This window comes from Acartia tonsa, chromosome 13 (genome assembly GCF_053477335.1).
Source record: "Acartia tonsa isolate MP-2025a chromosome 13, ASM5347733v1, whole genome shotgun sequence".
NCBI lineage: Eukaryota > Metazoa > Arthropoda > Copepoda > Calanoida > Acartiidae > Acartia > Acartia tonsa.
This window is the reverse complement of record NC_137272.1, coordinates 28,910,210-28,937,025: the sequence shown is the minus strand read 5'-3', so window position 1 is coordinate 28,937,025 and position 26,816 is coordinate 28,910,210. Positions and strand designations below refer to the sequence as shown.

Below are 26,816 nucleotides of genomic sequence, written 5' to 3'. Positions count from 1 at the left end.
GAAAAAAATCTTCACCCTCCAAAAAAAATTTTGAACTAAAATAAAAAGTGGGGTCGAGAGGGGGAGGGACAGGGTCATCGACCTCCCCCTCAAAAGATTTTTTATATCTAAAATAAAAAGAATGGGTTTTGGGATTTAACTCCCCCCTCCTCAGGTGCCCTAGCATTGTATTATATTCAGTTTTCTATGAATATAAAAATGTACTATATCATAAGATTAAAACAAGTATTTTAGCCTGTGCGTTTGGCATTTCGGGGCTTTAAAAAACTGGTTTAATCTCATAATTGTACATTTTAATATCCGCGGAATGATGTTTATGATACGATGCGATAAATAATCAACTGTTCCTTAAACCGCAGTGCTCTAAAACTGTGGGACGTATCAGTACCTAAATTAACCTTACCTAACCTGACCTTATGTTTTAAACAAACAAACAAAATCTTATTTTCAATTTATTTCAAAACAAATGCCCAAGAGGGCACTTTGTGTGAAAGCCCCAATACAATTTAAAACTAATGTTAAAACTGAACAGAATAATAATTAGTGCATAATTATTGAGTTAAAAACCAACAAAAATCTTTTTCAGTATGGATTTCAAACCGATGAATATCCGCTGGACTAGAACCTGTTCTGAGCCATAGTGAAAAATTATGTTTCATATAGTACTACAGACAATTTTCTACGAAAAATAAAACAAAAAAACCATATATAATAAAATATAATAATCATAAATTTATTATACACGGGAACCTGTCTTTCATAGATACAAACAAAAAAACTTTACTTACTGAAAACAAAATGTATTAAATGTTATCTTTTATTTGAAGTGCTGGAAAGTGTCATTTGTGACGTCATAAAAATACATCTAAATCCATCTTTTTTTAGGGGTTACCTTATACATTTCTCCACCCAACCTTCCTTTTAAACGTATTTTTATGACGTCAAACATGACACTTTCAAGTGCTTCTTTTATTTAGAATGAGTAACCTGCGCCGATTATCAGCTCTGTCCTTCTCTGAACCAGACAAACTAGCCGACCATGAGGGGTAAGTTGCAATTATTGAGATGCTATGCTACTAAACTAGATAATTTACTTAAGTAACAGAATGTTTGTCTGTTTGTCTGTACCGAAGGATCTCACTAACCACTGAACTGATCGTGTTCTCCGTAACAGGATAGCTTCTCAAAGGTCCCGCGAAGGTTTATAAATATCTCCCACGAGACCTTACCTCCCCCCTAAAATTTTTTTAATACTTTTTCTTTTAATCAAAAAGAAAAAAAATTAGTTTGGGGATTCAACTTCCCCCTCTTCAAGTGCCCTTAGAGGATTCTAGGGGGGGGATGGGGCGTAACCGCTAGTTGTAAATATAGAGATAGTGTGTTTATATACCATATAAATAAAAAAAAAGGTATGGGAGTGTAGAGAAGTGTCCAACCCCCCTAGTGAAATAAAAAGTGTTAGATTAACCCCACTAGGTATAATATCCACCCCTTTAGTTCAACTTTGACAAGGGTTTAGACCCCTTGATACGCTCTGCCAAAACAGCTAAAGATAATAACACCGTCCTAAATATTACACCCCCCCCCCCCTTCTCTAATTTTAGTTTAATTAAGAGGGATGTTTAAATTTTCTAATTTGCTTTGCTCGCCCTCCGGACAAGTACTTTGTTTTTATAGTCTGTAGTCATCTTTACTTTAAGAGCTTTATTTTTAGTAGCGAAGCTACGCTATGATTTCCTTTTCCTGTCCGTCAGCCAGTTTGTGACGCTATAGAGGTTTTCTTTCCCACTTCTCCTCTCATTGCCCTCATTTTTATGACGTCAAATGGCTGAATTTTAGACACTTTGTAAAGTTACCTCCGCTAGTTCTGCATGTGTTTATCCTTGTTTTTTTTTAAGTGTTTAACTTTGTTTGTTTTCAGATTTAACTCTCACAAAAGATCCGCGTACAGCGCAGAAGGACTTCATATACAGCTAGGTAGGTCACTTAAGATCTTGGGAACGGCTAGCAATATTCTTAAAAGTAAAGCTTTTCTATAATTAGGGTCGGTCCGTCCATACCTCCGTCCGTCCGGAACGGATAGGCTTTTTGTTGTTGTTAATTTAGGCATGTTAGAATTGTTCCTTCGATTTCAAACTTCGCATGATAATTCCTGTAGTAGTTAGGTGCGATTTAGAAAGCGTAGCAACTCTATAATCATTACCAGAATGTCCGTACGTCCATTTTAAACATTTTGATTTTTAACTTTTTTAATAACAAATTTTTATGTTATATAATAATTCGGTTGATATGATTTATAGAATACTGATTCCTAGGTCTTCAAAGTACAATGTTATAAGCGAAGCATCTCTATAATCAAGTCCTAAAAGTGTAAGTATGTCCTGTATTTGCGCAGTTTTTCAACAAATTTACTTACAATTTTGTTTCGACTTTTATACATTTAAATTCTGATAATTTAGTTCTGACACGTGTTATTGTTCGTTTGTCCTATTTTTCCAGAGCTTCGCTTTTATGGATGTTGTCATCATTGTTTAATAAACTTTATTTTCCTTTGCGAAGCCAATTAAAGATCTTGGAAACAGAAATAGTTAAGAAAATTGAAACTAATCGATAAACAAATATAAAATTATCCGATAAACGGCCAAACAAACAAACAAATAAATTAATAGACAGAAAATATACAGACAGATGGACACACAAACCAACAGACATATAGACAGACAAACAGACAGACAAATATACAGACAAACATATAATAATCTTAAATGATTTATATATGGCTCTATGTATGTTATGCAAAAGAATAAAATTATTTCAACTGTATATTAATTTACTGTTTTTCCACGCATATTAGAATTATGAATTTTAGAATGCCCAGAACCAGATTGTTCCAAGGTGCGAGTTCAATTTACAGAGTTGAATAACCAACATATACCAGAGGGAGCTTATATACAGTGTTGTCCAGGTTATATGATTTTTAATCTATCTATTTATCTATCTATCTATTTATCTATCTATCTATTTATCTATCTATCTATTTATCTATCTATTTTTTTATCTATCTATTTATTTATTTATCTATCTATCTATCTATCGATCTTTCTATCTATCAATCTACCAATCTATCAATCTATCAATCTATCAATCTATCAATCTATCAATCTATCAATCTATCAATCTATCAATCTATCAATCTATTAATCTATCAATCTATCAATCTATCAATCTACCAATCTATCAATCTATTAATCTATCAATCTATCAATCTATCAATCTATCAATCTATCAATCTATAAATCTATCAATCTATTAATCTATCAATCTATTAATCTATTAATCTATCAATCTATCAATCTATCAATCTATCAATCTATCAATCTATCAATCTATCAATCTATCAATCTATCAATCTATCAATCTATTAATCTATCAATCTATCTATCTATCTATCCATCCACATTCCACATATCCATCCTATCTATCTATCTATACATTTTTTATCTATAGGACAAACAAGTACGAAAACGTCTACAGGAGCAACCCAAGTTCACCCAAGAGACATCATATCCTCCCAGGTTAGCTACTTAATAAATTTTCTTAGAGATATAGGGGGATAAGACAATGGCCGTTAATTTTATACTATATCCCCATTGATGATACACAAACTAGCCCTTTTGTAGAATATAATTAGTAGGTAAAACGTTTGAACACGCAACTTAATGAAACTACCAATCAAAATTCACTGAAGTCCCCAATGTTGTGAAGCCAACGAATATGAAAATGTTATCATAAGCTAAGCAACCAATCACAGCTGAGCTTGTATTAGTTTCCTTCTTTGTTTCCACTATGATTTTCGTTGCAATGCAATTTAAATCGATTTTTTTCATGGATTTTGACTATGAAATGTGGTGTTTTTATTGTAAAAATGTAATCAGTTACCGGCAATCTAAGTTTCTGACAAAGATAAAGTCATAATTTTGTGTCTAGGCGACGTAATTTAATATTGTTTTTTCTTTTATAAGCATTGGAAATCTTTCAAAATTTTAATTGTACATAAAATGCTATTTTGAAATGCCTAGAACTTTTTTGTTATTGAAGCTGAAGGCTTTAAATTTGGGGTATTGTGTCTACTTGTGGCAGTCTTTCAGCAGTTAAAGCGTGGTATTTCTTGCAGGCGTCCTTTAAGTTGCAGCACTACTTATGAACTTAATAAAGTGTGTTACTTTTTTATATGTTTTATCATTATTTTGCCACAACTCAGTCAAAAATGCTTACAAAACATACCTTTTTCGACCTAAAGTACTCAAATAGTTCCTTTACAAGCCCCATCAATCAGTTTTGAGATATCTCCATATTTCAAGGAAAATTGACAAAAAAGGCAAATTTGGGTGTTACCTTTTTATATGCTCAGATACCATAAAATCAATAAAAATATACTTATTTATACTTTTCTCTCGTTTTTAAAGTTTGCTTCTGTTAAAGTAAATATTCTTGAAGGGATTTATGCATTGATTTATACAGAAACATAATATTGGGTGGAAATAAATTGTATCCAAAAGTATTCTTTTTGGAAAATAAGAAATTTATCCTCCATCGCCCTAGAGGACAGCTGCTGACCTCTAGTGTTCATGGTTTTGCCAAATACATGTTAAAGAAAAAATTTAGCCAAAAAAGTACATAAAAAAGTATTTTAATGTGTTAGAAAATTAAATTGTTTAACTTCAAATTTGGGGATGCTGACCTTAAAGATGCTCTTACTGGTGGTAATGGTGACCCAGAAGGCATTAAAGTACATGAGCATTATGGCAACACAACTATTGATCTATGTTTTGATTTTTATATTCCTAGCAGCCTCCAATCAAGAGAAATCCCTAAATGATTTTTTTATTCTCAAATTCATAAGGTAAATACTGTGATTTTGAAAAACTCTAGTTATATTTTTTCATTGGAGGCTGCTAGGAATTTAAAAATCAGAACATAGATCAATAGTTGTGTTGCCATAATGCTCATGTACTTCAATGCCTTCCGGGTCACCATCACCACCAGTAAAAGCATCTTTGAGGTCAGCATCCCCAAATTTGAAGTTAAACAATTTAATTTTTTAACACATTAAGATACTTTTTAAATACTTTTTTGGCTATTTTTTTTCTTTAACATGTACTTGACAAAACCATGAGCACTAGAGGTCAACAGCTGTCCTCTAGGGCAATGGGGGTTGAATTTCTTATTTTCCAAAAAAAAATTCTTTTGAAGATCATTTATTTCCACCAAATATTATGTTTCTGTAAAATCAATGCATAAATCCCTTCAAGAATATTTACTTTAACAGAATCAAACTTTAAAAATGAGAGAAAAGTAAAAATAAGTATTTTTTTATTGATTTTATGGTATCTGAGCATATAAAAAGGTAACACCCAAATTTGCCTTTTTTGACAATTTTCCTTGAAATATGGAGATATCTCAAAACTGATTGATGGGGCTTGTAAAGGAGGTATTTGAGCATCTTAGGTCGAAAAAGGTCTATTTTGTAAGCATTTTTGACTGAGTTGTGGCCAAATATTGATGAAACATATAAAAAAGTAACACACTTTAATTATTTTTTTATGCTTTCTGATTCTAAACCAATACTATTTTTAAAAGCTAAGCTTTTCTATGATTAGGGTTGGTCATTCCGTCAGTCCGTAACGGTTAGCTCTTTTGTTAATTTTGGCATTTTAGAGTTGTCATATCGATTTCAAACTTTGCAAGGTGATTCCTGTAGTGGTTAGGTACAATTTAGAAAGCGTAGCAACTCTATAATCGTTACCAAATTGTCCGTACGTCCATTTTAAACATGTTGATTTTTAACTTTTTTAACAAAAAATTTTATATGACTGAATCATTCGATTGATCTGATTTTTGGATTACTGATTCCTAGGACAACAAAGTACAATGTTATAAGCAAAGCATCTCTATACTCAAATCCTAAAAATGTAAGTATGGCCTTGAACATTATCCTGTATTAGAGAAGTTTTTCAACAAATTTGCTTAAATTTTGTTTCTAATTGTATACATTTATATTAATCTGATTATTCAGTTATAGCACTCTACAAGTGTTAATAATTTTCGTTTGTCAGAACTTCACTTTTATGGATGTTGTCATCCTTGTCAATTATTTTCTAATATACAGACTACTTTTTAAATATAGTAATAGTATACTGATGATTTGTTTTGGTTTGGTAATAAAATAAGAACAATTAAATACATAAGTAACGCAGCATTAAAGTTATCTATAATACAAAGTAGAACGATGTCTCTCTGTCTGACTGTCTGTTTGTTTGTTTGTAGCGAAGTATCTCGCTAACCGCTGAACCGATCGGGTTCTCCTTTACAGGGTAGCTTCTCATAGATCCCGGGAAGATTTATAACTATTTTCGTGGGGGGTGGGACACCCCCAACCTCTCCATTTTTAAAAAAATTTTCTTTTAAATCTAAAATACGGAAAATTGGTTTGATCAAACCTCTTGGGGCAAAGCCCCTAGAGGCTAGGGGCGAAGCCGCTAGTAATTCTATATTACAACTGTTTGTCCGCCTACCGCAACTGAGCCGATTGGGTTCTCCACTTTAGGAAAGCCTAACATAGGACCAAGAATGGTTTTATGCTTTTTTCTGTGCTATCCCTAACTTTTGAATACAGAGTCATGTAAAAATTTACATGATATTATCGTAGGGATACGTACAGGCCCTAGTTAATGCGTAGCTTCGCTACTATATAAATATATAAACAGGCAATTAACTGTAACTTTTTTTTATAAGGAAAAATTAACGAAAAAATCTTTTCATTAGAAACTAAGGGGGGGGGGGGAATGAAAGGAGTGGTGGAAAGTTTTCCCCTAATTGGATGGTAGGGGAATGCAAAGCCCCCCCCCCTCCCTCCCTCCCTAACCATATTCTTTAATTCTAAAGGTAATGGATCAGACAATGAATGATACATCTATGTACATGCCTAATTATAATAAACAAAATTAGGATTAAAATTATTTGTTAAAACATTTTGAAAGGATCTCGCTACAAGCTGAACGATCAGGTTCTCTCTTACAGGGTAGCTTCTGACTCATAGGTCCCGGAAGGTTTGTAACTATTTTTGGGGCGGGTACCACCACCCTCCCAAGAGAAATTACAATAAATCAAAACAAATTTCTTTGCGTAAAGACTTGAATGCAACATAGACAATTATTTCTCAAATTAGATATTTGGCGTTATCCTTTTTTTTCAATTTTGTACCCCCCCCCCCCTGTCTACCGACGAACAACTATTTTAGGTTAGGTTTTAGGCTAGGGAGCCGAGCGCTGTGGCTAGGCAGGCAAGGGGGCCGAGCGCTGCGGCTAGGCAGGCAAGGGGGCCGAGCGCTGTGGGGGGGGGGGGGGTACTCAAATTTTCAATATTGAAAAAAAAATTTCTAAGAGGATAATACCAGATATTTGAAATAAAAAAAAGTGCTACTAGATGCCTCTAGAGACATGGCCGATAGTAGTGATTAATTCAGGAGAAACAGCGTACAGTGTCCAATAAAAATAACGCCATACAAAAAAATGACCAATGATAAGCCAGTATACAATTTTTACCATTGTTCAATTGCAATGTATACTGGCCCATCATTGGTCATTTGTATTTCGTGACGTTATTTTTCTTAGACACTATACGCTATTTCAATTCAGGAGCTTCGTTTGAAATTAATATTGTCAATCTTATTATTTTTTTTTCAGGTCGAATGTGTAGAGAAAGAAATAATTACAAGGAATGGATTTATAATATGCATGGATATTATGACAGCCAATTATTTGTCGTCATTTTAGGTTGCTACTAATACAATAGTCCTCATTTATTGATCAGTACGTTGCTTTAGTAGGAGGGGAGAGTATGTGGTGAAAGGGATGTATCATTATAATAGCCAGCTAGAAGAATCATTTTATTAGAGTAGGCACGAATCTGATTCTATATCCAGTAATTATAAATCCATTTTAGCAGGCCTCAGCGAGAGAAATTAAATTCAAGAGATAAACCAAAAGATGTTCTAATTATCGATCAAATTACTTCAACTGTTTGAAGCTTCCCTCAAAATGATATGAAAAGGCCCATAGGGTCGAAGCCGACAGTTATTTTTAAAGCTAAAAATGAGAAAAAAATAGTTATTTCTTACATCGTGTTATAAACAGCTTTTCGCGGATATAAAATGTACAATTAAAACCAGTTTTTACATCCGTACATGCTAGACATACTTTCTTTTATGGATGAGAACCGGTTCTAATCCAGCGGAAATTAATCGGTTTCGAATGAATACGAGAAATACTTTTTTTTTTTGTAATTTTATATGCTTAAAGGTCTCCCTTTTAACAAGTTAAGTCAGAATTCTAAAAAAAAACAAATGTAAAAAATCAAATTAATACAGTTGTTGGTCACAGCTGGATTAAAGTGCGTTTTAAATCAAAAATAGAAATTTAATTAATATTCTTATTTGTTTTCGTTCAATGGTTTTTGAAGTTTATGTATTGTTATTAGATACTTAGCTACTCTACAGGCTAAAATGTCTGTCTGTTCATCAGTAGCACAAGAAGTAAAATATAATTATCACGGCTGCTATCAAGGATAGACAACAGATTCTTGAGTGTCTGAACTGAATAAACTGAATATTAGTGCATAAGTCTTAACAAAATTACAAGTAAATTTGTTGCAAAACTTATTAAATGAAGGATACTGTTTAAGGACATACTTACATTTTTAGGACTTGATTATAAAGGCGATTCGTTTATGATATGTACCTTGTTGTCCTAGAAATTATTGTTCCAAAAAAGTCTGATCAATGAGATAATTATATCTACTAAAATTTGTCGTCAAAAAAGTAAAAAAAATCAGATTGCTTTAAATGGACTTTCTGGTAACGATTAAAGAGTTTCTACGCATCCTAAATCATACCTAATTGTAATAGGAATCATCAAATTAAGTTTGAAATCTATAGGAAAATTCTGTTTAAATCAACGAAAAGAATTACGGTCTGTACGGACGTACGTAATTGAAAAAGCTAAGCCACAAAATGTCGACTTTATGGCATCCAATAAAAGTGGTCGTTGGACAATTCTATTTTCACCTATATGGATTAAATAAAAGTGGTCATTGCTGACATTTTATTAATATATAACTATACCAACATAATAACTACTTTCTTAACTTAATTTGATTTTTAAAAATAATTGTAAAATTATTTCCCTACGTTTTGTCGCGTCTGTGCTTGAAGGGAAACTTTTAGTTTCATATTAAACGATTTAGATTGCTGAAGGTTTTCAGATTTAACTGGAAACCTAATGGGAAAATGGATATATAATACGTGGATATTGGGAGAGATTCTTGCATACCCTGATAACAAGTTTCTTTCAGCTTGCTAATATAACGAATCCCCCCCCCCCCCTCTTGTGACTATACCCCTCACCCCTGACCATGGATGAACTAACTGACCAATAAGTGATATCTATGTAAGTAAGCTGTATTGACAACAATTTTTCCCCTGTCATAATATCCACGTATTCTATATCAATTAATTGGAAAATATTAAGAAAATGCCATAGTACATACAATGCTCATTGCTTGCATTTTACAGATTATCATGTACTCTAATAAAATAAAACTTGTGGCTGGCTAAAATATTATTCCCCCTTTACCCCGTCCGCTCCCCTCCTACTGGATGAACGAAGTGACCATGTTAGCTCCCTAAATCGAAAACATTTTTCCACTGTCACAATATCCACCTATTCTATATCCAATAATGGGAAAATATTATGAAAAAGCAATAGTACATGTATTTTTTTTTAAATAACAATTTTTTCAAAACTACTGGTAGCAGCGATGCTACTCTAGAATGTCCGTTTGTCAGTCTTTTCGACGGCTTTGCAGAAATTGCTTGGGAATAAATAAGTAATGAAACAAAAATGTCCTTTTTTGTGATTTATTGTCAATTTCTACTAAAATAACATCATAAAGTCTGTATATTAGACTTAACTGTTCTTTTCAATGCTAGCGAAAACGCTCCTATTTTTCTCTCAGTGCTTTTTATAACAACTAGCGGCTTTGCCCCATGAGGTAATTTAAAAAAAAGAAATTTAAGTATTTCTGGTGCTGCTAATTTTATGTGAAGTAGTTTCCCCAGAAAACAATTTTTTTTTGGGGGGGGGGGAAATTTTCATTTTTTGGTGGGTTTTTGGTGTCCCACCCCCCAAGAAAATAGCTTAAAACCACCACAGGACCAATAGGTATATACCCTGAAGAGTAGAATCCGATCGGTTCAGTGGTTACAGAGATCTTAAGCTTCAGACGGACGGACGGACAGACATCAAGCTACCAGTAAGTCCGTACGTCCATTTAAAACATGCTGATTTTTTACTGTTTAGAAAACAAAATTTTGTATGTTAAAATTATCCTGTTCGTCTGATTTTTGGAATACTGATTCCTGTTACCACAAGGTACAATGTTATAAGCGAATCATCTCTATAATCAAGTCCTAAAAATATAAGTATGTCCTTAAACAGTATCCTTCAATAAATTTACTTACAATTTTGTTCAGTTCTGATACTCTGCAAGTGTTAATGTTGGTTTGTCCTACCGTTTCAGGGCTTTGCTTTTTATAGATGTTATCATCCTTGTTAATTATTTTCTAATATACAGACTACTTTTTAAATATAGTAATAGTATACTGATGATTTGTTTTGATTTGGTAATAAAATAAGAACATTTAAATACATAATTAACGCAGCATTAAAATTATCTACAATACAAAGTAGAACGATGTCTGTCTGTCTCTTTGTTTGTTTGTTTGACTGTTCTTCTATGACATACTTATAAACGGACGGATTGATATAAACTATCTAAAGAGAAGATTCGCTCAGTACTAACTATAATTTTCCCATAAGATTGCAATTGAAACCATCATAAAAATAGAAAACATAGAAAAATACAAACATTAAAAATACATTTTAATATTTTCATGAACTTAATAATTGTCCATTGTTCTATATATTATCGATCTATTAATCTATTTTTATTATTTTTAAAGCGAAGCTTTTCTATATTTAGGGTCGGTCCGTCCGTACGTCTGAGATTGATAGCTTTTTAAATGAATTTAGGCTTGTTAGAATTGTCCTATCGATTTTAAACTTTGCATGGTGATTCCGGTACAATTTAGAAAGCGTAGCAACTCAATAATCATTACCAAAATTACCATTTTAAACATGTTTTTTTAAAACATTTTTAACAACTACTTTTTTATGTGATCTAATTATCCGATTGTTCTGATTCCTAGGACAACAAAGTAGAATATCATAAGCAAAGCATCTCTATAATCAAGTCCTATAATCAAGTTCATTTATATTCTTTTTTTCAGTTTTGACACTATACAAGTGTTGATGTCCGTTTGTCCTACCGTTTCAGAGCTTCGCTTTTATGGATGTTGTCATCCTTGTTTTATCGTTAATTTGGCTTTTTTTTGGATTGTCTTATCGATTTCAATCTTTGCATGATGATTCCTATAACAGTTAGGTACGTATTAAAAAGCGTAGCAACCCTATAACCGTTACCAGAAAGCCCGTACGTCCATTTAGAGCAGGCTGATTTTTAACCTTTTGACAACAATTTTTGGTATGATATAATTAACTCATTGGTCATTTTTTTTGGATAATGATTTCTAGGACAACAAGGTACAATATTATAAACAAATCGTCTTAATAATCAAGTTCTATAAATGTAGGTTATAACATTCTGTTATTGAGTTCTGATACTCATTTGTCCTACCGTCAGATTTTAGAGCTACTCTTTAATGTATGTTGTGATCCTTGTTTTAATCTATCTTAGCCTAAGTATCTAGTTGATTGTCTTATCTCACAAGCTATTATATTTTTATGATATTTTTTTTTTATATGTTTAGCTGCTTATCTATCTATTTTCCATTTGTGTATTATTAATCCATTATTATATCCATCAATCTATTTATCCATCTGTTCAGTGTCTAGCCATCTATCTTTCTAAAGATACTTTTAGACATAGTTTATTTTTCCTGGTCAAAAAAATGACGCTCATTTATTTTTCAATTTTAACCAATTGTAACCACAACTTCGAGTAGGTGGGGGGGGGGGGGGGGGATAATAGCAGATAAATATACCTACAAAAGATGCCTTGTTGAATAGGGCGGGTTCATATCAGAATTAGACAAAGAGGGGATGTGCAACAGATAAAACTAACTTAAATAAAATTTCTGACCAAAAAAGAATTTAAAAGATTGATATTTAGAATGCGACCACTTAAAAATGTATTTCATTAATAAAAAAAATATGCAAAGACGACATTCAAGTCATCTCTACTTATTATCTCAGTTCCTATTAGTGCTAGAGGGCTAAATATTTTTGGGCATTTCCCCAGTTATTTACTAAGTATATTTGCGATAACTTTTATTTAATAGATTCTTCCAATTTTTAACATTTACAAAACAGCCTGCTTTATTGCTTCAAGATCCATGTCAGATCTATATAGGAAATAAATATCTATAAATGAGCTCAAGTTTTCCAAGGAATAAATGTTTAAAACTCATAGTGCTCCAATAATCATCATTAAACTGTCATTGACCAAAGCGATAAGACCTTTATTCTATTTGTTTATGGAATGAATAAAGTTTTTCAATCCATATTGATATTTGAATTACATTGAAGTATTAAATCTTGATTTAATAAACAAAAAATATACGTTCATAATATAGAAAATCTAAGAAAACTCTGTTTTAAAAGAATTCGATTGTGGCGACACTTCCGTAGTGTTCAAATATTAAAACTAAAATTTTAATCATATTAACCCTTTGGTGATGGTAATGTAAATAAAAAATATAATTGAAGAAATCTTTTCAAAATCATTTAAAATATTAAATATTTACTTCTTTCTTATAAAAAGTAATAGCGAGGGAGGAAAATTGAAATAGATAAATAGCTATGTACTTATAGAAAACTAGCCAATAGTGAGATAGTTATATCGAGCCAACTCTAGTATAATAAATTTCCGACTATAAGTCAGTCATATTTCGCTTCCTTACCCTTAATTTACCTAGCTTTTACCAACGACCAGACATATTGAAATTAATTTAAAATAAGGTGAGGGGTCGGTGTAGTTTTTTTTGTGTTTGTTTATGTCAAGTAAGGTTAGGTTATATTTGGTACTGGGTAGCCCCGTAGGGTTAGTATACCGGATGTATAGGCCCGCTAGGTTTAGGATTTAAGTGTAGGAGTTAGGCTTTGGATAAAAACTACAACTCGCCCTTAATTTTGAGGGGGGGGGGGTGCACGATAGGCAATTGAGAAAAAGGCCCACGGAATGCAATTTTGAATACTGAAACCACAACCATAATATAAATGTGCTTTTTTTACCCGTAGGGTTAGGATACCGTATGTACAGGCCCGGTAGGTTAAGGATTTAGGTGTAGGAGTTAGGCGTTGGATAAAAACTACAACCCCCCTGATGTTCAGGGGGGTACAGTGCACGACAGTCAAGTTGAGAGAACGCACCGAGGAATGAAATTTTTGATACTGAAACCACAACCAGTATATAAATATGCTATTTGAACCAACTTATTTTTTGCAAATGCAAAAATTATCCCCTTACCCTTTTTTCCTTTCCATCTTATTTGCAAACGGGGGTCATGAGTTGGGGCAGTTCTTACAAAGATGACGAGGGCATGTGGGTGGGGGGGGGGGGTAGTAGCCTTTAAACTAGTCAGACTACTTGGTGGAAAAAAAATCTCCTAGTGACAAACTCTTGTACTGCTAATATGTTAACAGGAATCTTAGGGGCTAAGACAATTGATGCACATAAAACAAAAAAAAATAAAACTTTGGGACCTGGCATAATTTCGAACCAGTATCCCCTTCTTCCCTGACTACCAGTATGAACTAAGGTCCACAAATATATTACAATTATTGGTTAAAATGTTTGGACGTTCAACTTAATGAACCAACATATCAAAATTCAATAACAGTCCCCAAATGATTCAAGATAATTTAATGAGAGAACGTGTTTGTAAAACTTTGGGTACTTGCATAATTTACAGTCCAGTATTCCCTTAATTTCTGATGACCAGTATAATAATGGAGGTTCCAGGACAAACGCAGAAGTCCCAAACGTCGGAGGAGTGTAAAAATATTAATTTAATTAGGTATTTCTATACAGGTTAGGTTAGGTTAAGATATGAATATACAAATAAGCCACCCGCAGGGGTTAGGCATTTAAAAAACCTAAAAAATGGTTTAAATAGGTTAGGGTTAGGTTAAGTATCCACTCCTGCGTTTGTCCACTCCGACGTTTGGGACTCCTGCGTTTGTCGTAGGACCATAATGGATATATGATACATTGATGTTGTGAGAGATTCTCGTTTACCCTGATAAAATGTTATTCCAAGCTGGCTAATAACGCGTTACCCCCCCCCCCCCCCTCCCTTACCCTATCCCCTCCCCACCTGAATGAACGAACTGAACAATAAATGAGGTGCATATCAACAAGCTAAGTTGGCGACAGAAAAACTTTCTTTTCTTAAACAACTGTCAATTAAACTAAATAGAAAACGATGTGCATTGAAAGTTCACAAACTAACCCCAACCTATATGACTCGCAAAAAAATTAAAAACCACTGAATAAAACAGACAGACAAACACACACACATACACACAAAGAAATAAGGTTGACAACTTAAATAAAAGGAAAGCTAATAAAAAAAAGATGGGCGGACAAACGAACATTAAGAAATATCCAATAACTGCCACAAAGTATCAAAATAAAATACTTATGGACGAACTTTCATATAAAGATATGATATAGAAGATGATTGCTTTATAACATTGTACCTAATTGTCCTAGGAGTCACTCATAAACGTCCAAAGGTGGGAGTTAAAGGGGTGTGTACTGTATACCCCCCTTAAGTTTTGAAACCCCTCAGTTAAAAAAATCATTAACCCTCAAATGGAACATCTCATTTTACCCCTTTTAAAATGAAAAGCTTGGACGTCTCTGGAATCACTATCAAGTTAATATAACAGTTTTGCCTCACTAAAATCAGTGAGGCTCATAAAAAATTTAGAGTGGATAATTTTGCCTCACTAAAATTTTAGTGAGGCAAAAAACAAAAGAATTCACCTCTGTTGAAAAAGCGCTTATATAAAGGATATTGTTTAAGGACATACCTACATTTTAAGACTTGATTGTAGAGATGCTTCGCTTATAATAATGTACTTTGTTGTTCTAGGAATCAGTATTCCAAAAATCACACCAATCGGATAATTTTATCACATAAAAAATTGTTATTAAAAAATTTAAAAAGCAACATGTTTAAAATGGACGTACTGACTTTTTTGTAACGATTATAGAGTTGCTTGGCTTTCTAACTCGTACCTAACTTCTATATGAATCATCATGCAATGTTTAAACTATCGGATTAAGAACTATTTGTTACGGACTTACATACAAACGGGCAGATCCTAATTATAAAAGCTTCGCTAGTAAAAAAATACACGTAAAGAAAAAAAGCTTGTATGGTAAGCACGCATGCGTGATGGCCTGAAAAGAAATTACCAAACGCCCGGTTCCGTTTTACCATCCCACAGTCCCCTTGATTTTTATTTTTGAATACATATGTATGTACTTATATGTATATTGTTCTACGCAGTAATTGATTAGATGAACGTGTTTTTTAAGTGTTGGGAAAGGGGGAGGGGTTATCTAAGGGAACGGCAATAAAATAGAAAATTATAAAAATTTCTCGTATTCATTCGAATCCGGTGGATAGGAACCGGTTCTCATCCATACGAAAAAACTATGTCTAGCACCGTATTATATCCAGCTTTCTACGAATATAAAAATGTACAATCATAAGATTTAAACCAGTTTTTTTAGCCGGTGCCTCCGGCACCTCGGGTTTAAAAAAACTAGTTTTAATCTTATAATTGTACATTCTATATCCGCGGAAAGCCGTTTATAATACGTTGCGAGAAATAACTATTAAACAATTGGATTTTTTTGATGATTCCTATACTCTATTAATTTCAAAATTATCTTGTTTTTGTCTGTAGCGAAGGATCTTGCTAACCACTGAACTGATATGGTTCTTCTTTACAATGCAGGTTCTCATAGGTCCTGGGTAGGTTTATAACTATTTTGGGGAAGAATACCACCACCCTCCCAAGAGTAATTTCTTTTTCTTTATTTATGTTTTCTTTTTATTGATAGGGGTGGGGCAGATTCTTCCCCCTCCCCTCCCCTTCGTAAAGTGCCCCTAGAGGTCTCTAGAGGCTTACCGTTACTTGAAAGAAATGAAAAACTAGAATTGACAAGCGACTAAAATATCCACTGCAAAATTTTTTGTGCTATTAACTAGTCCGAGGCCAGCTTTTAAACTGATGAAACCTCTTCTACATTATGTATTTTAACAACATAATTTAGTGGTGAATTTTAACTATTATACTTAATAATGCTAGTTTCCTATTATAGTGCCTAATAAAAAAAATGACGTCATACAATACAATAACCAATGATAGGCCAATTGTAATTGTTTACATTGTAATTGACCAATAGTAAAATGTATACTGACTTGGTCATTTGTGTTGTATGACGTCATGAGGTTGTTTTGGATTTTATTAATAGTATAATTAATTGATTTATTGTTTATATGCTTTGCTACTTATAGATGTTGTCATTCTTGTTTATATAAAATATTTTTTTTTATTGTTCTACTTATAAAGAATGGATCATGGAAAGAAAATGAAGTAGCTTTTGGTATGTTATTTTAGGTTAGGTTAGGTAAGGTAAATGTTAATGATTGTCCCGCAGGGTAAGTAAAAAGACCCTGCATTGCTAGAGCCCACCTCAGGCAGCAGAAAAGCTACTGGGAAAATGCGACAAAACCCGCTACTTCATTTTCTTTCCATGATCCAAAGAAATATTAAAAATTCTCTTTTAAATCTTATTATAATGTTTTTTAAAGATTCGATTCGAATAATTAAAAAAAGGATTTCATTGTATTTTTCTTGTATGGCATTAAAGAATGAGTTTTAATTACAAATTTCTCATCATTGAGGATGTAAAGAATTTAGGATCAACTGCAGTTCACGGTAAAATATTCCTGGTATCGTATATTTCTATGATTTCTATATATCTATGAATTGTAAAGATCATACCCGCACACTATTTTAAGCGACATAAGAAGGCCTACAACTAATCTGTAATAGCCAAGATCCAATGATGGTTAGGGAAAGCTTCACTGAAGAAAAAACGCGTAAAATAGGTCTTTTTCATTTCTCTGCACTGCGAGATAATTACGCATTATTGATTTATTGCTATTTCAGATTAGTTGTAGGCATTCTTATGCGGTGCGGGTATGATCTGTACGTTCAGCCGTTTGGCAGCTAGCAACCTTTACAACTAAAACTTGTAACTAAAATGTTATTACGAATTCCCTCAAATTGCTTGTTGAGCTATAACCCCCCCCCCCCCCTTAATTAATAAATTAAAAATAAGGAGGATGGGGAGTTTTTGTTTCTTTATTACTTAAGGGTAGATTATATCATTTTTTTTCTAAAAATAATGGCGTGTTTTTTCTATTTTTTTATCCATGATTTTAACTCTGAACTGTGATATATTTGTATTTAAATATTAATTGATGTATTTCTATCTGAAATTATCTATATGTATGTTTTTAAATCAATAAATTTTAGAAATTTTTAAAATGAGAATAGTTATTTCTTTCATTGTATTGTAAACGGCTTTCCGCGGATATAGAATGTACAATTATAAGATTAAAACCAGTTTTTTAACCCCGAGGTGCCGAAGGCACCGGCTAAAAAAACTGGTTTTAATCTTATGATTGTAATTTTTATATTTGTAGAAAGCTGGATATACTACGATGCTAGATATAGTTTTTTCGTATGGATGAGAACTGGTTCCTATCCACCGGATTCGAATGAATACGAGAAAATCTTTTAAAAGCTTGCGTTATAGTCTGTGGGTCTGTTTTGAAAATTTGGGGACTTTTCCTCCAATGTGCCTTTCCATCACTGAACCCACCCCCTTAAATAATCCGCTGATGTAAAATAAAAAAATTAAAAAATAATAGAATCATTTCCTTTGGCTAATACAACTGGTGTCAATATTATGTTTTATTTATTTTATCAATCGTAGAAAAATTTCTATAATGCGATACATAATTTTCATTCCTACGGATTTTTAACGGTTAACGAAGATATTTTTGTGAAACTTTTCTGACCAAAGAGCATCTACATTCTACACTGCATGTCACATTTAATCCTAATTTGTATATCCATTTGTCCATAACTTAACACCGTGGGTTATTTATTTTAAAAGCGAAGCTTTTCTATAATTAGGGTCGGTCCGTCCGTAACGGACAGCTTTTTTCGTTAATTTAAGCATTTTAGAATTGTCCTATCGATTTCAAACTTTGCATGGTGATTCCTTTAGTAGTTAGGTACGATTTAGAAAGCGTAGCAACTCTATAATCATTACCAAAATGTCCATTTTAAACATGTTGATTTTTTTTCTTTTTTAACAACAAATTTTTATGTGATCTAATCATCCGATTGATCTGATTTTTGGTATATTGATTCCTGGGACAACAAAGTATAATGTTATAAGCAAAGCAACTCTATAATCAAGTCCTAAAAATGTAAGTATGTCCATAAACATTATCCTGTATCAAGCAGTATTTCATCAAATTTGTTTACAATTTTGCTTCAACTCTTACATATTTTTATTCTGATTATTCAGTTCTAGCACTATATAAGTGTTAATGTCCGTTTGTTCTACCGTTTCAGTGCTTCGCTTTTATGGATGTTGTCATCCTTGTTATGCAAAAGGATGACTGGATTAACCTGTTGATACATAGATGGATTGATAACCATGAACAATGGATAGATAGATAGATAGATAATGAATTGCCAAAAAATGTCTGGCTGGTACGTACAGGATTTCTAACAAGAACAAATATAATCATAACCTGCAATACATAAAATTACCCCGTCTGTAGATTATGATTAGTGTTAAAATCTAAACACTCAACTCAATTAACAAACCAATCAAAATTTAATAAAAGTCACCAAAGCTATAAAGTCAACGAAAAAAAACGTTATTTTGAACTTTGGGGTCTAGTGTAATAAACAGCCCATTGTCCCCTTCCTCCTTGCATACACAGTCCTCTGCTTATAATGTAGCTACGTTAGTGAGAACGTTGCTGGCAGATAACAGACTTTCAAAAACTTAAGATGTACTAAAAAGTTTCAAAAGTACAAAAGTAATTAACCATCAAAATAATGCTTCTAAAAGTATATTTATTATTTGTTCTTAAGAATCTCTTTGTTTTGTACATTTTAATAGATAAACTTTTCTAAATAATTGTTAAATCCACGAGTAAAAGTATATACTGTACACAATCGAACCCTGAATTAACCCCCATCATCTAGTCGTTTGGTTGGTACATAATAGTACTGTAATGCTGGAGATAGAAGAAAACCAAATAAGCGTGCTGGGGAGGGGTGTAGAAGTGTCTTAACCCCCCCTTACTTTCCTCAACTAAAATAACCCTAGTAAAATATAATATACTAGCGGCTACGACCCTAGATGCCCCAAGGGGCAAATGAGTGAAAGATTTTTTTTTTTTGGGGGGGGGGGGGAAGGGGCTAGTTTATTTCTATTTATTTTTTTTTTCTTGGGAGGGGGTTGGTAGAATCCCAAAAAAATATTATAAACCTTGCCATGACCTATGAGAAACTACCCTGTAAAGGAGAACCCTATCGGTTTATTGGTTAGCGAGATCCTGCGCTAAGGATAAGCTTACTAATTTATAATATAGGATGAATAAAAGTGGTTATGGCTGACATATTATCAACAACATTATTAAAAATTTTGAATTGATATAAGGATAACCATATTGCAAATCAATAACATACTAATGTTTATTAGCAGCTGCACCTAATCATAACCCCTCCCCCCCCCCCCCCCCTTCCAACAACATTATTTCTACCTTACTTTTATCTTTTAAATTTTACCACTTACTAATTAAAAAACTCCAATAAAATTAAATTTTTTATTCTAGGCAATGGTTGGAGGGAGACAGAGAGAGTGGGGACAATGGGCTGTTTATTGCACTAGTCCCCAAATTTTTGTAATATCGCTTATTCGTTGGCTTAACAACTTTTGTGAATTTTGACTGGTTGGCTTATTAAGTTGAGTGTCCAAATGTTTCAACCACTCATTGTAATCTACAGAAGGGGTAAATTTGTGTATTACTATAGGGGAAATATATCAATTTATCGGCCATTGTCTTATCCCTTGGAAGGGGAGGTATGTTAACATTTTCTGTGCACTTCGCGCACCCCTCTGTAAAAATGCCGTGCACGCAACAGGATGGATAGCGCGCAAAAAGTTGTATTGCATGAAACGGGGTAGCTTTCTAAAAATAGATCTTCCCTTTAAAACAGCGCAAGGTTTAATGAATAGCAAAAGTATATCATGCCCGCTCTTTAAGATATCTTAATCAACACAAATATGAAAGTGGGCCATTTCAAGTAAAATGCACTTGATATAATAGAAGATTTAAACCTTTTTATTGAACTACAGGGACTGGAACGTGGGGCACATATTTCTTTGGTACCCAAGGTTTAAACAACGTGCTCTCCCAATCGCTGGGTTTAAAACTTTGAGAACTTTCGTTAAATCTTCATTGGTAAGCTCTAACTATCCTGTCCAAACTTTTAAGCCAATAATATTGTTCTAAAGAAGGGGTAATTATGTTTATCATCATTGGGGATGTTAAGAAATTTATCTCCAGTGCCTTTTCCCTTACGATCCCCTTATTATGCATAGGCAGACCCAAGTTGATTTTGGCTTTTTAAGGCTAAAGCAACTTTAAAATACGTTTATTTCTCATGACATTTGCGCAGGAAGGATGATTTTAGAAAAAATATAAATAAATATGAAAGTACCTTGAACTTTTTTGAAGCCAAGCTTTTCTAACATTTAGGTTCGTTCCGTCTTTAATTCCGTGGTTAAATCGTTAATTTAGGCCTGTTTGAGTTGTCCTATCAATTTTGAACTTGCCATAATGATTCTTGCAACAATTAGGCTCTGTTTTAAAAAAACATTACCACAACGTCTGTATGTAGGAGAGGGCTCAGAGTGTGATGTACTTGGTAAACATGTAGAATATAACAAGTTTACATTTTGGACGAAGTGACTAAATGACATATTGACGAACGGACAGATCTTAGTCTAGGGAGGAACGGGACAATGAATTGAAAATACCACCCCATAAACTTTTAAAGAGAAATTCATCTTTGGTGTTATATATAAATTTATTGGCTATTGTCTTATCCCTTTGGATCCCTGGTCAAAACCGCTATGGATATAGTTGAAGCCTAGTACCGAACCTGTTCAAAAACCACCTTTTATTGCCCTACTTTTTATTGAAGTTTTGAAGAGTCTTTCAACATATACAAAAGAAATGATCTCCAGTTTTCTTATATTTTGAATGTTTTTAAAAGAAATGCTCTTCTTTAATTAGAATTGGTCCGTCCGAATGATTTAAGCTTCTTTTTCCAAAAATCATATACAGGGTGCGGCACATAAATCCGGACTTTTTTTTAAAACGGACATAGCATCAAAATTACTTGACCAATCAGGACGTTTGACCCCACTATGAAAAGCTTAGATAATGACCTTTTAGCCCAAAAAAATCTTAGGACGAAGATGGACGTGTATTACGAGCTGGCCGCGCATATGTTCAACAAGGCAGATTCGAAATCCGCAGGTGGTTTTATCTTGATTCTCGACTAGGGCCCACTAAATCTGACCTCAGCCCATCTGTAGGTGAGATATGAATATGAAACTTGCTGGAGATACTGTTAGATACATAAGTAAGACATTAGAAAATACTAGAGCTCTCTATCTGAAATAGCTTGGCTGTAGTACTCCAGCAAAGTGAAACGTGTCAGATTTTAAGATGTCAAAAACGTCAAAAATCGTGAAAAATTGTTAATATTTCTCGATATTCGATTTCAGGGACCCATATAGAACTTTAAAACTCATTTTAAACTATCAGTTGCGCTGATAACCCTAGCTGAATCGTCATGCCATTACGTCGTTATAGCTCAACTGTGGTCCAAATGAGAGCCTCCGTGTCTAAGAGTAGCTTGAAAGTTGTGTTAATTTGGACCCTGCGGTTACTCACGTTTCTAAGGAAGTGTGGCCTCCCAGCAGCCTGATCTTAATTCAATGGACTTGGCCTAAAGCTACTTTGAAGCATGCACCAATAGACGTGCCCATATCACAAAGACCTCCCTCATTGCCACTATCAAGGAGAACTTCGCCAGCTTGGACAGGTACATTTTGACCTGGGCCTGTCGGCGGTTGAGGAGGCGGATACAGGCGGCGAATGAGACTGGCGGCCATTTTTTTGAATAATCTAATAGTCAAATACCTATTCTGCCTCTCAGTTTTTAAAATTCAATAAAATCTTTAAAATTGACAATTTTATGTTTATTTGTTTAGAAATTAGAAAAAGTCCGGATTTATGTGCCGCACCCTGTAAATAATTACAGTTTAAGTCTAAATATCAATATGTTTTAATGGACATACGAACCCTGAGGTAACGATTTTAGAGTTGCTACAAAACTGACAAACGAACAAAAAAACTTGTAGAGTGTCAGAACTTAATGAGCAGAATATTATTTATACTGTTTAAGATTCTATATCTGCGGAAAGCTGTTTATAATACGATGCGAGAAATAACTATTCTAGAATTATATCCTAATACTACTGTACTACTAGCATCTAGGGGTTCTTTATTATAAAGCGAGAAAAGGGTTTAGAAAAAAAAATTTACAAATAAAATAGCATAAAACCAACCCATGCTCTATGTGAAGCTTCCTAAAATGGTAAACTCATTTGGTTCAATGGTTATCGAGATCTTAATGAACGGGAAAAAAACAATAGTTTTTTAAAATAGGATTATAATTATCATAATTTGCTATCAATATATATTATTTGTCAAATTTTATCATTAAACCGAACCTAGTAATAGTGTCTAACTTTTTATCTTTGTGACGTAACAAAAATCCATCTCTTTTTTATTGGTTTCCTTTCCCACCTCCCCTCTCATCCTTCGATTTTTGTTACGTCACAAAGATAAAAAGTTAGACACTATTACTAGGTTCATTAAACCGTTAAACCGTAACATATTATCATTATCATATGTTAGTTCGAAATTTAGAAAATAGTATGGTTTAGGAATAGAAATCATAAAAAAGGAATTAATGGATGTTTGTTATGTCTGCCTGTCTGTGTGTTTGTACTGAAAGAAATCTCTAACCACTGGACCGATATGGCCTCCTTTTGATCTAGGAGAAGTTAATGGCTATTGTGGGAGATTTCACTGTTTCAGTGATTTATTGCAAAGAGATATGGGATAATGGGCTGTTTATTACACTAGTCCCCAAAGTGTTATAAGTTTTTCTTATCATCTGGCTTAACAACTTTGGAACTTTAGTGAATTTTGATTGGTTGATTCATTCAGTTCAAACGTTTCAACCACAAATATTAATCTACAGAAGGTGTTATTTTGTGTATCATTATTGGAGATGTACATCAATTTACCGGACAATTTCTTATCTGTTTAGATCTCTCAAAACTCATGCTATTATTACAATGCCAATTTTTGTAATTTCTGTATAATATCTTACTGTTTATTGTTCTATGAAAATAGGGTGTCTGGACCCTCCACTTTAAATATTTGTTTAAACAAGGATGACTACATCCATAAAAGCGAAGCACTGAAACGGCAGGACAAACGGACATTAACATTTGTATAGTGTCAGAACTGAATAATCATAATATAAATATATAAGAGTCAAAGCCAAATTGTAAGTAATTTTGTTGAAAAACTGCTTGATACAGGATAATGTTTATGGACAGTAACTTACATTTTTAGGACTTGATTATAGAGTTGCTTCGCTTATTACATTATTCTTTGTTGTCCCAGGAATCAGTATACCAAATATCAATCGGATGATTAGATAACATAAACATTTGTTGTTAAAAAAGTAAAAAATGCACATGTTTAAAATAGACGTACGGACATTTTGGTGATTATTATAGAGTTGCTATGCTTTTTAAATCGTACCTAACTACTAAAGGAATCACCATGCAAAATTTGAAATCAATAGGACAATTCTAACATGCCTAAATAAACGAAAAAAGCTATCCGTTACGGACGGACGTACGGACGGACCGACCCTAATTATAGAAAAGCTTCGCTTTTAAAAAGAAAAGGTACAAATTATTTTTTATTGTTACTTTTTTTTGGGGGGGGGGGGGTATTTTTCTAGGGGTGATTTCTCTTGAGAGGATGTTAGTACCCTCATCCAAAATAGTTATAAACCTTTCCAAGACCTATAAGAAGCTTTACTGAAAAGGAGAAATATGTCCAGCGTTTAACCTCGTAAAAGTGTTGAACTATGACGTCAGAAAAAAATAACAATTAACCAATGAGAAGCCAGTATTCACTGTAATTGACCAATGGTAAAATATAAAGCGGTCTCTCATTGGTTAATTATTAATTTTTTCTGACGTCATAGTCAGACACTTTTACTGGGTTCGTTTAACGAGATCCTTCAACACAAACACACAGACATACATCCAGTTACCTTCATATTTTAATACTAAAGGATCTTTCCCTACAGTCTGTATTCAAAGGGGTAAGAAGGGAACAGTAATTAGCCTAAAACCATCCTAGGACACATGAGAAGCTCTCCTTAAAAGGAGAAGTCTTTAAGTTCAGTAGTTATTGACAACAAACCAGAGTACTTTACATTATAGGATTGCAGCGGGCTGCTTACATGTACAGTCCACTGTTCCCCTGCTAGACTATTGACAAGCCAATGACCTCCCAACAATGCTGAATCATCATGATGGCAGCAGTCAATCAGTACAATGCAGTTTCACACTAAAAGTTAAAACGCACTATTGGCTTAGGCGCGCTTCAACGTGCACACACTCTCACACACACACCCACACATTAACACACCACACATACACACACACACATACAAAAGTATCATAAAAGCGTCGAGGCAAGGGGATAATTAATTGTAAAATCAAATAAAACTCATAAACTAGCCTAAAACATACCTTTCTTTTATGTCCAATAAAATACTTTGACTTTAGGTAATTTAAGGACTTCAACGGTTGCGCCCCAAGCATCTAGTGGCTTTGTATTCGAAAGGATAGAGAAAGTGGTGAAAAATAGTCTGAAACCATCCAAATATCTTAGTGAAGCTTGTCTACAATAGAGAACCCGATCGGTTAAGTAGTTTCCGAGATCTTTACCTTCAGACAATAATTTACTTTATAGTATATAATAGGACATTTATATTCAGTGAATTTTTATCCAACGCTTTTATCGCACGGCCTTTGTTTACAAGTCCAATTTATGAATGGCAGTGAAATGCCTCTTTTTTTAGGCAAAGGCATTCCCCCTACATACACTATTATTGTCAGGTATTTGCCACATTAGCAGTAGGTAAAATTTTCTAAAGTCTTAAGATATGACGCGGTTTCGGAAAAGATTTAATTAACCAATAAATTACCAAATACTGGCGGGAATTCTGTCCATGAAACTGAAACGCCAGATCCAACAACCCAGGATAACCTAGGGGAGCCAAATGTCTCCTTTTCTGTCCAAACACCCGGGGTATTAGGTTAAGCAACACCCACCAGTTCTAACTGTGCATGGTGCATGGTTGTGGGCAATAGACGTCTTATTACCTTTATTTTGTGGGCTAAGGCATTCCCCCTACTTAAAGTATTACTCGCACATGACATAGTAGCAAAGGAATTATTTTAAGTTATGACGCGGTGTTAAGCCGAGATTCGAATCTATCCCCTCTTCGATGACGAGCGGATGCGCTACGAGTTGAGCCACGTTCGCGGGTTCGAACCCATACCCTTCCGCCCCTCCCTCCGCCAAAGGGCTTTAAATAATTCACATTACCGATACTAAAATTCCCTGAAAGTTGTGGAGCTATATGTTTATCCGTTTACGAGATCTTAATGTAAATCCCCAATAAGGATACACAAAATTACCCCTTCTGTAGATTAAAATTAGTGGTTGAAACATTTGAACACTTAAATAAACGAACCAACCAATCAAATTTCTTCAACGTCTATAAAGTTTTAATACAACGAATAAGAAAACGTTATTATAAAATCTTGGGGACTAGTGTAAAAAACAGTCCATTGTCCCCTCTCTCTCTAGTATACAAGTCTAAATTCTACAAAATTTTCTTCCCCTCTCCAAATAGATCAATTAAATACAGGGAGGGGACAATTTATCATAAAATACAACTCCCCCCCCTTCCAATCTAAATTCTGATTTAGTACTTTGTAACTACGGGTAAAGAAATATGTGTAGATTAATTTATCTGCCAATGTCCCTGCCTCACTGTGGAAGAAATGTAAAATTTAATTGTTTTGGTTTGAGGATTTCTAAAAAAAGTACGATAATTTTATTTCTCGTATTCATTCGAAACCGGTGGATAGGAACCGGTTCTCATCCATACGAAAAAAACCATGTCTAGCATCGTATTATATCCAGCTTTCTACGAATATAAAAATGTACAATCATTAGATTAAAACCAGTTTTTTAGCCCGTGTCTTCGGCACCTAGGGGCTAAAAAAACTGCTTTTAATCTTATAATTGTACA

At 33.5% G+C, this 26,816-nt stretch overlaps 1 protein-coding gene across 1 annotated transcript in view; it reads left to right on the top strand.

Moving 5' to 3' along the window:
- The window catches only part of LOC145335240 (uncharacterized), a 30,910-nt gene extending 10,189 nt beyond the window's left edge, over positions 1-20,721 (top strand). The window contains exons 5-9 of the mRNA XM_080180974.1: positions 978-1,046; positions 1,922-1,977; positions 2,870-2,965; positions 3,508-3,575; positions 20,677-20,721. Of these exons, the coding sequence (XP_080037100.1) occupies positions 978-1,046; positions 1,922-1,977; positions 2,870-2,965; positions 3,508-3,575; positions 20,677-20,721 (334 nt within the window). The remainder of the gene's footprint in view (positions 1-977; positions 1,047-1,921; positions 1,978-2,869; positions 2,966-3,507; positions 3,576-20,676) is intronic.
- The last annotated feature ends 6,095 nt before the right edge of the window (positions 20,722-26,816 follow it).